This window comes from Coenobita brevimanus, chromosome 1, assembly GCF_032717465.1.
Source record: "Coenobita brevimanus isolate Jiangsu-jjx chromosome 1, ASM3271746v2, whole genome shotgun sequence".
Taxonomy (NCBI): domain Eukaryota; kingdom Metazoa; phylum Arthropoda; class Malacostraca; order Decapoda; family Coenobitidae; genus Coenobita; species Coenobita brevimanus.
In genome coordinates, this window is record NC_136954.1 from 60,591,273 (window position 1) to 60,606,136 (window position 14,864).

The 14,864-nt window shown below is 42.4% G+C and overlaps 1 protein-coding gene and 1 pseudogene across 1 annotated transcript in view; one reads left to right on the forward strand and one right to left on the reverse strand.

Moving 5' to 3' along the window:
* LOC145399543 (uncharacterized) overlaps nt 1–14,864 on the reverse strand; it is a 257,044-nt gene that overhangs the window by 186,830 nt on the left and 55,350 nt on the right. Inside the window, exons 9-11 of the mRNA XM_080272155.1 lie at nt 13,844–14,070; nt 12,401–12,572; nt 1,706–1,809 (exon numbers count right to left, since the gene is read on the reverse strand). Of these exons, the coding sequence (XP_080128281.1) occupies nt 1,706–1,809; nt 12,401–12,572; nt 13,844–14,070 (503 nt within the window). The remainder of the gene's footprint in view (nt 1–1,705; nt 1,810–12,400; nt 12,573–13,843; nt 14,071–14,864) is intronic.
* On the forward strand, nt 291–411 carry LOC145416715 (5S ribosomal RNA; annotated as a pseudogene).

The following is a 14,864-nucleotide window of genomic DNA, read 5'->3' on the forward strand; positions in this document are numbered from 1 at the left end:
ACACAAATACTGTCATCTATCCCTCCTCACCTGCCTCAGACCAGCTTCCAGAAGCATATCCATACTCAAATCACTCACCACTCCATTCAGTCACTTAAAGACAACACACAGCTACATGCACGGCCTCCCGATATCCACCCTCCCGAATCCTATCTCCCTCATGAGGACAGGGTCCACCTGGCCAGGCTGAGATGTGGGCATCATCCAGCCCTCTTAAGTTATCAGAAGAGGACAGATGACTCTGTCACTGATGCCTGTCCAGGACACAACACAGCACCCCATATTATTAAGCACATTGTGGAAGACCACATTGAGTACACCGCTTCCCGTCCGATCAGCGAAGTTAAGCAACGTTGGGTCTGGTTAGTACTTGGATGGGTGACCGCCTGGGAACACCAGATGCTGTTGGCACCCCTACGTGTCAAGTGGGGTTGGTGGAGGATTAGTGCCCCTCCCTGTAAAACAATTAACTCTAAGCCCTTGGCCACCCCGTTTGGGATACATGGCGTCTGGCAATGAATGAATGAAATTATGGAAGACTGCACTGCACACAATCACCTATGCCAACAACACAACATACACTCCTTGAGAGCTCTGTGGGAAAGCCTGGTCTCAGTCGTGGCCTTCTTTAGGGACTCGAGACTGTTTGGCCAGACTGCCTAGGGAACAACCACTACTACTTCTATCTCTTGCCGAGTCCTCTACCACTAGACCTCCAGTAGTCTAGGCCCCCCCATACTATGCACGATACAAAAATATCTCACTCTACCCATCGCAACAACCATTAGTCAAGCACAAGATACTGTATAACCATAAACTGCCACAAGGAAATGAGTACAGTGTACTGTGCTGTTGCGAAGTGACTGTGTGAGGGAAAATCCATGACACAAGTGGAAGGATAAGGTTGGAATGAGTTGAGTGGAAAGACATAAATAAATATAAGTGTGATATTAATGAGTCTCTATCCTTGGTAGATAAGGATGTGCATTTCATACTTTGCTTTTGTTATTGGTGTTTTTCATACTCTCCTGTCTATCATACTCTCCTGTTTACATTGGAAGTGGACTGGCCAGGGCAATATCATGTTATATCAATGTGAGCTATCTTTGCCCTAATTAGGTTAAGACAGACAAGTTATATTATGTTACTTACACTGGGCAGTGAGGAAATAATGTATTTTCATACTGTTGAGTGATTGTGTGCAGTTATAATGCTTAAACTCCTTTATACAAATGACTTGTAAGGGAAAGAGGGAGGGGGAGGCCGAGGATGAGATGGAGAGATGGGGTGGAGAGGTATATGAGAGAGGGGGGTGTGAGTTGGGAGCAGGGGAGTGAAATGGCGGGGGAGAGGGCGACTTGGAGGCGATTTGTTTGTGGCCACCCCAAACGGGATTGAGGCGTCTGGCAATAGATAGATAGATAGACTTGTAAGGGATACTGTTTTGTACTGTAGCTACGAAGTTTGTGTCTTGCTTTCAAACTGTACTCGTGAATTAAGTTGAGTAAAGCTTGGGCAGTAGCCAAGCATTTCATTGTCACAACAATAAGTGAGTCACAAAACACAAGCACAGAAGTCTTTCTGTTGTGATGATAATATCAAAAGAGATGCCATGATACTGTACAATGTCAGGCCACAGAAAGACAGAGACAGACAGACAGACAGACAGACAGACAAAAAGATGTAAGAACCTTGTGTGACCCACCTTCATGGGGCTGTGGTGGCAGAGAAGGCGTGTCTCGTCAATGGGAACACCTGGTGGCCATCGCTTGAACCCTTTGTCAGTCCATCGATAATTGTCCAGCACCTCTGTTTTGGCCAGAGATTTCAGTTAGTGGTGGACTTAACAAACTCATTCAACAAGTACTAAATGGCTAAGTGCCAATTGCACATTACCCTTGTGAGATGTAGAGACTACAGGTTAGAACATATAACTTCTTCACTGACAGAGACATCTGTCAATGCCATACAATTCACCAGGCCAAAAATGCCGGGCGAAATTAATCTAGCAGGCAACATCAAAATGCATGATGAACTGCGGTGAAATTTCTCCCATTTGGCACGTCATATGGGTGCTCAAGCATCCATGCAGTCTGACACTTCCCACCTCAGTACATCACTACCTGAGACAATGGCATGACCCTTTTTTCTGTGTGAAGCATAAAAGTAACATAAGTATGAATATTTATGCCCGTGAAGAGGAGTCAAGATTGCAGGGACGTGAATGAAGAGTGTGGCAGGCGAAGTCAAGAATGCAGGGACTTGAATGAAGAGTGTGGCCCACATAATTGCGTAAACTTTTGTTAGCTCTCCCACTACAGTATCAGATATTTCTTGTTCAATGAACACTACTTCACCACATCCTTAGGTGGGAAAAGAGATCTGGACGACGACAACGATGACAACTATGATGATGATGACAATGCTGGTGGTGATGATGATGATGATGATGACAAAGCTGGTGGTGGTGGTGGTGGTGGTGGTGGTGGTGGTGGTGGTGGTGGTGGTGGTGGTGGTGGTGGTGGTGGTGGTGATGATGATGATGATGACAATGCTGGTGGTGATAATGACGATGTTGATGATGATGACGATGATTACTATTTAATGACATGTTTCTTTTTTGGTATATCTCTTCCAATATACATATATGGTACTGTATAAACTTTTCACTGACAGAATGTTAGTAGGCTACAATTCTTTTCAAACCATCTTGTAATGAATAGAAAAATTTTTTTATATCATAAATGTACTGAATAGATTTTTTTTTTTTAATATCATAAAGGTAGAACATTTGCATAACTTCAGTAACATCTGTAAATAAAAGAAACTGCACATTATAAAGAAAACTATAACTGATATGCATTCACCATTATATACATGTGTTCATACTGAATTTATCTCCTATTCTCTACACTTTCATCACATATGACTGAGCATACGGTAAATACCTGAAAAACAATTTTCCAAACACATGTCTCCTCTACATGGCAAGTGATTTAAAATAATGAGACTGAATACAATAATAGTGGTTAATGTTTTGTTTCTCAAAAGTGTAAGTGTTTCAAAACAATTCACTTGCAGTACAACACCAAAATAACATTACTATCAATTCACAAGCACAGTAGCAGGGTATCAAAATAGTGGCCTCTATTAAACCCTGTAAATATTCGTAAAAGTACCATCAACATGATCATAAGTTTTAAAGAAAAAGAAAGTTTTCAGCTAATTCTCAACTGACTCCAGAGATAAACTGCTGTTACAGATAATAGCATCTTACCAAATAAGCCATGCAAGTGGATAATAGAACTTTTCTTGTCAATTTCAATTGCCTCTGACCCCAACCATCAATTCTAGGCCAAAATTCCACAATAACACGACTGAAAAATCAATACCATCTTAGCATGGGAAGAAAATTATACAGCAGATGATCGATTTAACATACTAATTCAGCCAACCCCCATTTCGTTATCTCGAATTTTCCGCTAAATCAAGCTCCAGAACCAAGACTCAATAAAGGGGAAAATTTTCCAGTATTTCGAGGTACTTTCCACTAAATCCTTAAAGGAAACCCAAACCTAGCAAACAATGCTAACTCTCAGTGCTACATACAACAGTCTGAACCCATAATTAATACCCTCACAAATGCATTACTGTAAAGAATTTCTTTGACGGAATCATGCTAGTTTTACAATTAATTTTTCCTTACATAGGGCAAAAAATACTGGAAAAAAATTATTCCGTTATCCTGGGCTTCCGTTAAATCGGTGTTCATTAAATTGAGCCCTGAGCTCCTATGCTCCTCATGAGGCAACACAGAATTAGATGAAGAATGAATGAATGAATGCATGGAAGAAGGAAGCAAAGGCCAGGAGACTGCAAATTGTTTCCTCCAAGAAAAAACAAAAACAAGACAACAGAGAGAGAAATTCAAGATCCATTAGTTTCAAGATGCCTGGGCACACTGGATTTGATGTACTGGCAATCATAGGCAGTATGAAATACACACATAGGAAGACAGTTCCAGAGCTGGCCTGTAGCATACATGAAGGATTGGAAGTAGTGGTTAACTCTTGCATTTGAGAGCTATACAGAAAAGGGATGAGAGTTTGTTGCTAGCCGGGTGCTACACGCCCACTGTAGTGGTGGAGGAACAACACCAGAATCATCTAAGGTGGAACTGCTGGGAAAAGTTTGAGCAAAGATTTCTGTTTTATCAGTAGAAGAAACAGCTACAGAGCCATCAGAGCAGTAAAGAGGAAGGTAGGATGATGATGTAATGTTGTTTGAACGGTTTCTAGCAAGGTGCCAAATGGAACAGGAAGAATTCGAGTTGGAGAGTTCAGAGCATTTAATATGAATGAAATTATTTTTAGCAGAGCAAAGAACAGACTTTGCATGATTTCAGGCAGAAATATATAAGAGATAAGATTCAGAGGTGGGTTGGTTCCAGTACCTTTTGTAGAACTTCTTGTGGACAGCATTAAAACAAGCACGATTAAAGCATGGTTTTTGCTTCAGTCACTGGATAAGACAAAGGAATGTATGCTTCCATGCCTGAGAGAATAACATCTGTAGTGCACAAGGCACACTCAGATGGTTCTTGGCCATGGAAGCAATAATCATTCCAAGGAAAATCAAACTAGTATAGACTGCCTGCTTGAGAGCCTCCCAACAAGTACAGTGGGCTCGCACAGTGCGCGTCGCCGCAGTGCGCGATTCGCCTTGTGCACGAGTGACCAAAAATCATAACCAAAAACCCTTTAATGTGCGAGTTTACCGCACAGAACGCGAAGCAGAGGCAAGGAGTGGCTCAAAAATGCCATTTTCTACTAGTGCGCAACCACCCCTCACAGAGCGCGTCACGTGTCGTCATGCTGATGCGCAGAAATTCCCAGGCATTCTACTGCGCAGCTTGGGGTACAAGGGAGCGGGCGCGCCATAACAGTCCCGGCTCGTGCACTGTGCGGATCCGCTCTCTACAGCTAACCTGTCGTGTACAACGTGTGGTGTTTTTTGTGCTGCCTTTACTTTACTGCACCATGGCTCCAACCCCAAGAGTAAAGAAACTTCTGACGCACGCCACCAAGTTAAAGATAATTAAGATGAAGCAGGAGGGTCAAGGAAACACAGCTACTGGGAGAACCCTGGGACTGGCTGAATCTACAGTGAGAACTGTGTGGAAGAACCATGAAGCCATAAAGGCTGTGGTGAAGACGTACGGTGCCTCTGACCTAGACGGCCGTTCGTGGGTGGGAAATCGTGCTATGATATTAATGGAGCGCTATCTTGCCACCTTCATAATGCGGAAAGAAAAGGAAGGTGTTCCACTCAATGGAAGATTTATTCGGAACCAAGCCCAGCTCTTTTACAAGGCTGCATCTCGAAGGTTAAAAGTGGAAAAACCGTTCAGGGCATCGGTTGGATGGCTGGACCGTTTTCTCAAGCGCAAGGAACTCCGTTACGTGAAATTGTCTGGTGAACGTGCCTCTGCCAATAAGCTGGCCGCGAGAGACTATCCTGCAATATTTAAAACGATTATTGAAGAGGGACAGTACACCAAGGACCAGATCTACAACATCGATGAAACGTCCTTATATTACAAGGCCATGCCAAAATCAACTTACATTGCTAAAAGACAGAAACAAGCCCCTCGTCGCAAGCTCCAGAAGTGTAAGATGACAGTAATGTTCGCTGTAAACCTGTCTGGAAGCCACAAGATGAGGCCAGTTGTTGTATACACAGCTTCACATCCAAGGTGCTACAAAAACCTCACGAACATGGATGCAAGTGGCGTGTATTGGTATAAGTCTGTAAATGGTCGGATGACCGGGAACATTATGACAGACTGGTTAACGAGGCGGTGTGTCCCTGATGCGAGAGCCAAGTGTCGGGAACTGGGCATTCCATTTAAGATGCTCCTTGTGCTTGATAACACACCAAGTCACCCTCCATACCTGGAAGATCTTCACAAGGATTGTCGTGTTGTGTTTCTGCCGCCCCGCACAATGTCACTAATGCAGCCACTCGATCAAGAACTAATCGCCACAGTGAAGTATTTCTACCACAAGGAAGTGTACGACTAGCTACGCAGGAAGACCGACACACAAGAGGAGCTTCATGCTCTACAAGAAGATCACGACGAAGACCTTGATGAGGCATCTGCTCCCGTTCCATCTCCACCAGCACCTCTATCCCGACCTACCACAGATGCCAAGACTGTTGAGGCATTTTGGCGTAACTTTACAGTGAAGGATGCAGTTGAATTTCTCCTTCAAGCCTGGCACCAGATTACACCTGCAACGGTGAACCATGCGTGGCGAATGCTCATGCCTCACCTGCGCATCACCCAGGAGACGCCCATTCAACCACTGGCCGATGCTGAGGCAGCAACATAGACAGCAGCACAAGCTGTACCAGGTTTCGAGGACGTTACATTGGCGGACATACAAGAAGTGCACACTGCTACTGAGGAACAGCCTCCCGAGGAAGTGTTGCAACGGATAGACGAGGCTGATGCAGAGCCCGACGCCAGACAGAGTCAAGTTCAGCAGCCTAGTGTGATGGAAGGCAGGACTGAGCTGTGTACGTCAAGATCCTTGCTGCCATGGATAAGCTCAAGGAAGAGGTGAAGGCACAGGAAGTGAGCAACCTAAGAATGGAGGAACTTCTGGCTGGTATCGACAAACTCTTTCATTTCTACACAGACAGGCACAGGGAAAAATAAACAGGAGAAGACAGACCCTCATAACAAGCTACACACAGCGGGCTCAAGTTAGTGAAATAGCGGAACCATCAACATCGTCTGCTCCTGATCCTGTTGAGGATGAAGAGGATGCAATGTCAGAAGTGTCACATTGGACTTTGAAGGGTTTATGGCTGAAGTGAGTGACTTTGATGCTCCTGGGGAAGGTGATCAAGAGGAGTCTGCAGAGGGAAGTGTTGGTGCGGTGGGAGGTGCGGTGGGGAGTGCGGCGCTGTAAGTGTTGCCGCACCTCGGAACCCCTGTTATTTAAGGTCATCAGGCCTGTTGTCAACTGTTGTTAAGGTGACTACCCATATTTTTGTTATTGTAGCTATAGCTTTAGTACAATGTCTGAAACATATGACCTTTATTATGTCTCTAAGGGCCAAAAAATGTCCAGGTATGAGGGGATACCGCCCATTTGTAATTATTCCCATAAGATTATGTATTCCTAGTACGAGAATTCCCAGTGCATGAGCTCGTGCACCGCCCAATCTCTTGCTCACTATGCGAGCCCACTGTAGCTCCAAAGTGCCACAGCAGCCATTTCTTGGGAGGGTTCACAGGCCTTACTGGAACAATAAGAGAGGTTAGGGTGATAAGGTTGTAATCCAAGAAGCCCAACAGGGAGAAAAAATTAACAGTGTAAGTAGATGGAGTAGTTGTATGGAAGAGGTCAAGTATGTTGGAACTCTCTATACAGTAGAGTAGTCAGGGATACTGAAAATCTTCAGTCGCCTCCTGAAATTTCAAACTCATGCACAAAACTGGCATCTAACTGACATCTTTAACTGCTAAACTACCAGATACCTGGTGTTGTTGACTTAATTTACCAAAATGTAATACTGACTGAATATTGCATTACAGGCAAACCCTAATTTACAATACCCTTAGATGCAATACCCCGGAGTAGTGATGGGGGTAGAAATACCACCCTACCCCGCCTATTGTTGGCCTACCCCTAGTTTTGTGATGGGTTTTTATTTATATTTTATTTTTTTACCAATTTGATGATATTTTAGACTTACATTTTGTGTTCAGGTTGATTTATAAATTGTTTTTAGACTTAGATTAATGTGTTTCAGTCATAAGTGGAGTGAACACTATCATTTGGGGTATGGATTCTCCCCCATCAGACAAGGTACAAAACAGTGTGGACAAATAGGCAACTCAACAAAGAATATTTTGTGTCTGACCATTGAACATCTAATCTATCATGGAATACATAATAATAATTCTAATATTAATAATTATGAAAGCCTTAAAGAGTAAATATTTCATGCACTGATGAAAACTGAGACATCAATAAATCATGTGTTTACATTCGGGCTGTTCAAGGAAAAACGATTCAAAAATACAAAGGAATTTCTAAGTAAATGTTGGAAAATATGAAAGAAAAAATAAAGGAGCTCAGCAACCATAGCACTAACTAAAACAATATAAAGAGGGGCCATTGAAAAGGCTATCCTGGTCGCATCACTGATCGATAAATCATGTGTTTACATTTAGGCTGTTCAAGGGAAAATGCTTTGGAAACACAAAGGAATTTCTAAATAAATATTGGAAAATAGGAGAGAAGAAAATAAAGAATTTCTAAATAAATATTGGAAAATAGGAGAGAAGAAAATAAAGGAGTTCAGCAACCAGAACAGTGACTAAAACAACATAAAGAGGGGCCGTTGAAAAGGCTATCCCAGTTGCACCATCAATCGCATTCCCCGTCATGATAATTCCCCATCAAAACACCAACAATTCTCTGTCACAACAAGTTGCACCTTCGACGATTCTGCATCATTCATACATTATTATCATGCATAAAAGATGTTTATTTAATTGTCCTGGGACTGTCTGATGGTGGGACTGTATACAATGCTGCTGCTACTTCTCTACAGAGTTTGAATACGAGTCAGAGATCGCATTCTTCAGCAACCCTGACTGGGTACAAGCGAGACGGGCACTGGGTTTAGGGTTGAGTTCGTTTCTTTTACAGCTATTAGACCATTTAGATTGGCTTTAAACATTTTTTGGACTCATTTGGGGTGAGTTTAGGACCTGGTTGGGGGGGAAACCCGAGGCTCAAAAACGCATCCCTATGCTTTACATGTAACATCTACCCCGAGATGCGATACCCCGCCTAGCGATGAGTTTTTACTAACCAACTGCATCGTTAAACCGAGATTTGCGTGTATCATATTACTGTATGAGAAAACTTGAGATGGAGGAGTAGCTGGTTAGAGTGGTTATGGCTATATATGTTGGTGCTCAAACCTAGGTGAGAAAGAACAGAAATTTGAGTGATGAGTTTTTTGTGAATATTAGCATGGATCAGGGGTCACTCTTGAGTCCCTTATTGTTTGTCATGGTGCCTGAAGCTCTCTTATATGACTCTAGAAATGGACTCCAATGGAAGATGTAAGCTGATGGCTTGTTGTTGACTGCTGAGAATGAATGGAAGACAGAGGAAAGATTTAGGAATGGAGTGGGGCACAAGGGTTTGAGAGTATCATCATCATCATCATCATCCAGACCTCCTCTCCCACCATAGGGCAGGGTGAGGAGTAGCACGTCCAGACAGCCTAGGTTTGCCCAGTCTAATAGACCACGCTTCCATTCACTCATCATTCAAGCCCCCCGAATTCTGGTTCTATTTGATAAGTCAAAAACATTCACCACATTCTGCAGCTTCACATAAAAGTATCCGATAGGGTCAATCCGGATGCTGTCAGTTAAAAAGGGGTGCCAAATCCCTAATCATGCACTTCTTCTCACAACATTCATCCAGCCAGCCTCACCGACTTCCATACCTCTCTTCCTCACACACTCATCCACCACATCCTTCCACTTTTTCCCTGGCCTACATCGCCTTCTCCCTCATTCGAATTCACTCAGATATACTTTTTTCACCACTCTGTTGTTATCCATTCTCTCCACATGACAATACCATCTCAGTACACTCTCTTTGATTCTGGTGTCTATAGACTACCCTACTCCACATCTTTCACAGATCACATTATTTCATTTCTTATCCACGCTCTGTACTCCACATACATTCCTCAGCCATCCCATCTCCACTGTTCTTACTCTTGACTTCTCATTTTCATGCCACACCATAGTCTCACATCCGTATGTTAAAGTTGGCACTAATACTACTTCGTGCAGCTGCAACACTCAAGCCTCTGTTTCTTATCAAGGCCTTCATGGCACCAGCTACTTTCCTTCCTTGTGTCACTCTACTTTCCACTTCTTTTGCACATTTTCCTCTCTTTTCTATCACCGTACCCAGGTATTTTAACTCTCTCACCAATCCAGTCTCTCTCCATTCATGGTAACATCACACTGTGATTCACCTTCTCTCTCAATAACCATCACTTTACTCTTTTCTACATTTACTCTCAAGGCATGACACTAACAGACATTAGCAAATCTCTGCACTAGTCTACCAAGTTCTAGTGCAGTATTTGCAAGTAGTACTGCATCATCAACATACAACAAATTTGAGATATTCCATTCATCACCATTCATTACCAGTGCCATCCCTCTCCCCATTACTCATGCTTTTACTTCTGTGATCACCCCATCCATATATATATTGAACAATCATGGGGACATCATGTACCCTTCTTGTACGCCCTAACCGACTGTGAACCATTCACTTAGAAGCCCATTTACCCTTACACATGCATCTCTACCATTATAAAAACTCTTGATGGCACCTAGCAGCTTACCATCTACACCGTACATGTGCAAAACCTTCTACAATCCTTCTCTGTCTACTTTGTCATAAGCTTTTGCCAGATCCATGAATGCCATAAACACCTTATGGTCCTTCTCACTATCTGTCTTACTGCAAATATTTGATCCACACATCCTCTACCACTCCTGAAGCCACCCTCTTCATCACTCACTAGGACTTCTGATATCTCCCTCACTTTCTCTGTAATAATTTTTCCATATACCTTCCGTACCACACTCAACAGACCTATGCCATGATAATTCTTGCATTCACTTCTCTCATTTTTATTTTTTGTGCAGGGGTACAATCACAGCCTTTTTCCACTCTGCTGGCAGTTTCACTCATTCATGCCTTATACATATCTCCAACAAGCACTTCATTCCACTCTCTCCACTAGCCTTAATCATCTCTATATACACCTCATCAACTCCAGCTGCTTTCCCATTTTTCTGCTGCTTCACAGTGCTCTTCACCTGTGTGAGTGTCACATTTCCTGGCACTGCATTTCTTCTCTGCACATCCCCAAAACCAATCATGTTTACAGCCGCTCTGCTCTCTCTATTCCCATTCATCAGGCTTTCAAAATATTCTTTCCTTCGGGTCCTGACTTCATCCTCGTGGGTTAATAATCTACCACTTACATCTTTCACACTTTCACATTTTCTTCCTCTGTCACTTCTACATTTCTTCACCTCTTTCCAGAATAATTTCCTATTTTCAGAGTAAACTGTTTTCTTCCTAGATCATCATTTACCTCCTTTTTTTCCTCTCCACTTGTCTCTTTACATGCTTCTTGCTCTCAATATATTCAGTGCTTATTTCAATTGAGCCCCTGTCCTGTAACCACTCTAGCCACTTCTATCTCTTTTCCTCCACTGCTCTCTTAAATGTGGAGTAAATGTGGATAAAACAAAAGTGATTATATCTAGGGCTGATGGTCATACTGTCAAAGCAAAGGGAGTGTAGGCATGTGCAGTTTGCCACAAGGGTGTGGGAAGTAACTCCACCTTGTGCAGTCTTTGTGATAAATGGGTGGATAACAGATGTAGTGGTATTAAAAGCAGACCGCAAATTTATGCTGATTTCATATGTGCGTATGTACAGCAGAGACTGTCAGGCATGAAAGGGCTGATCTTGTAAGAAAGTTTCTTGAGTGCATGAAGGAGTTTTGTTATTTTGGGAATATGATATGTGCTAGAGGTGGGACTTGAGCTAACTCAGTGGCTAGGGTAAGGAGTGGTTTGAGAAAGTTCAGGGAGCTACTGCCTCTCCTAATACTAACAGGGCTCTCCCTTCATGCTAAGGGATCTTTGTATGCAGAATGAGTTAGGAGTGTAATGCTGTACGATAGTCAAACCTGGGCAGTAAAAGAAGAAGATATTCATAGGCTCAAATGTGCAGAAATGACAATGATTAGATGGATGTGTAGTGTGTTCTTGAATGCGAGCCCTGGGGGAGCTAGGATTGTGACTGAAGAGTTGAGAGGAAGGACAGGACTGGAATGTATTGTTGTTGCGATAAGGAGGGGTAGATTGAGATGTTTTGGGCATGTTGTGAGGACGGAAAATGACACTTGGGTGTGGAAGGTGAGAAGTGTGAATGTCAGGGGTAGGGCTGCAAGAGGAAGACCGAGAAAGATGAAGGACAAGGTCACTGTGTGTAAACACAGGGATATGGGACTGAATAGGGAGGCTGCCAGAGACTGAGCAGTGTGGAGAGCCTTTATTAGGTGACCAAGGCCGACGCATGAAAGCATATTGAATGCTTTATAAACGATACGAGTATATTGTTAATCCTAAGTTGTGCATCATACATTGAACAGCCAATTTCATATCATATGAACTGATGGATTCATCAAATAACAATGGAACTAAACTACACATAGTGCTCTTTCAGCTTATTGCACTGTAATATGATGTACTGACTGGAATCTTTATCTGGGGGCAGCTGTACGAGGTAGACTTGGAAGGGCTGTGGGCTAAGGATGGGAGCAGACACAATCCTCTTCTGATCAGGATTAGTCAACATGGACTCCACAAGGGAAAGGTTCAGGTTGGAATTGGACTCGGTGTACACTCCTGGCTGTTCCTCACCACCCTCCCTCTTCCTAGCCTGTGAAAAGAAACAATGTTACCCTCTTTAGTAGGCCTATAAAAACAGCTCTTTTATGGCATTTTTGCTACCAACAGACAACCAGAGTAATCCATATACAGTATGCAGGGTGGTCCATATAAAGTACTGTACACTCCTTATAATACTTAGTTGGCAAGTTCTTGCACACTGTAGACACAGCACAGTCACCATTACCAAAGTCCAGCCAGCAACAGTTTCCACTTCCCATAATGCTTTTCATGCTTAATAGTGCCCCATCAGGCTAGTTACAAAGCACTAAAATTATTGTAATTATGATTCACCAATGACTCCTGTCTCTGCTATGAATGTGTTCTTTGGTAATTTGCTGAAGCCAATCCCAAATGCTTTCATTCAGTTGAAAACAATCTATCAGTCTTCAACTGATGCTTCTGCTTCTACAAGTGAACCTCGGTACTGCACACCCTCTTTTTACAAAAGGATGATGATGATGATGATGATGATGATGATGATGATGATGATGATGATGATGATGAGGAGGAGGAGGAGGAGGACATTGATGATGATGATGATGATGATAATGATGATGATGATAATGATGATGATGATGATGACAATGATGATGATCAGTATTATAAAATCCATCACATAACAATTTATTGTATAATGAGTCAATTATGAAGTGCTCAATGAGGATTTGTTTTTGGCAAAAAAAAAAAAAAAAAAAAAAAAAAAAAAAAAAAAAATCCCAATCATCTGAACTATCACTTCACTGCACTTCACTTGTTGCTTACTGCCATAAATAAAAATTAGCTTCCAACTCACCTAACCTGGTAGCTGTTTCATTTAACAGTACTGTATTTCACTTCCTGCTTGAATTCCAACACTACATTGTTGTTCCATCGCTGACATTAACGCACCTGATAGTGACCGAGTTCAAAGGCCATCTTGGAACATACAAATGATGTGAGAGTCCATGTTGTCAATCACATAAGTAAAAACACCAACTGTACATCAACCAGACAGGCTTAGCATGGGAGCATAATGATCATATACAGTATGCTAAAATCCAACTGTACATCAACAAACGGTTCTACCTTCTTAGGCATCGTATAAACAATTCACTGCATACCCGGTTCATCATATAACAAAGGTCTGCTGTACAGGTATAGATTTTATTGAGCTTAACATCAGATAATTTTATTCAGCTATGAAAAATTCTTGCAAAGAAAAGATTACTGGTAACGCACATTGAGAAGACCAACCTTGCCTCCCACCTTCCCCTCCTCAGAGCTCCTCTTCCCTGGGTTCCTCTGATAATGAACAATACATAGAAGTGAGTCACCATCATCACTCTCATTTAGGGTGAAAACAGACTTGACAGTGGGGGAGAGAGGGTAGTGGCAGGTGGTTGCTGGATCCCTCAGGGTGAAGCGCTCCAACAGTACAAGGGGAGACTTGTAGTAGTACTCACGCACCCATGCCAAGGAATCACTGTATGGAACTGAAAGAACAGAAAGGTCATTTCATTTTTTAAAAATCAGAACAGAGGAAGGAAAAACAAATAATAAAAACTAATCCATACTACAGATTACTGGTGTCCTCTGTTCATAAAATATCTGTAACAGTTATACTTGAACAGCTGTAGGTTGAAATTTGGAGGGAAAAAACTCTGGGGAAGTGAGCACCAGAGAGATGCAGTTCGGAGAATGAAAGAATTCTGATAGGCAGAGGTTCTGCAATGTGGCTGAGAGACATTCCAGTCATGAGCGCTACCAGATGCCCATGTAGCATGAGGGAAGGCATGGAGAGGTGGCACAATGGACGCAACTTTGTCTGAGCATTTGTTATAAAAATATCTGTAAAATAATGCAAGGGAGGCAACATTCCTTCTTACTTGTTGGGGAGGTAGTTTATTAGTAATAGCAGGGTTATTAATAATTCTAACAGCTTTGTTCTGAATTTTGTCTAGTTGCCTTAATGTACCCTCACCACATCCATTCCACAAGGGTGAGAAGTATTCAAGGTGAGAGTGCACACGACTCTTATAAATTATAGCTAACTGCTTGTCAGTGAAGAGGTTACGGACTCTGTACAATAATCCAAGTTTCTTTGAGGAGGTTTTAGCAAGTGATCTGACATGAGAGGTCCAGCTGAGGGCATTGTTAAGTGAGACGCCGAGAATTTCAATACTTTTGGATATGGGAATATTTGTAGCACTGAAGGTAATATACGAATCTGGCAATACCTGTCTATTAGTAACTGTATATATTTAGTTTTATTAGCATTAAATGAGAC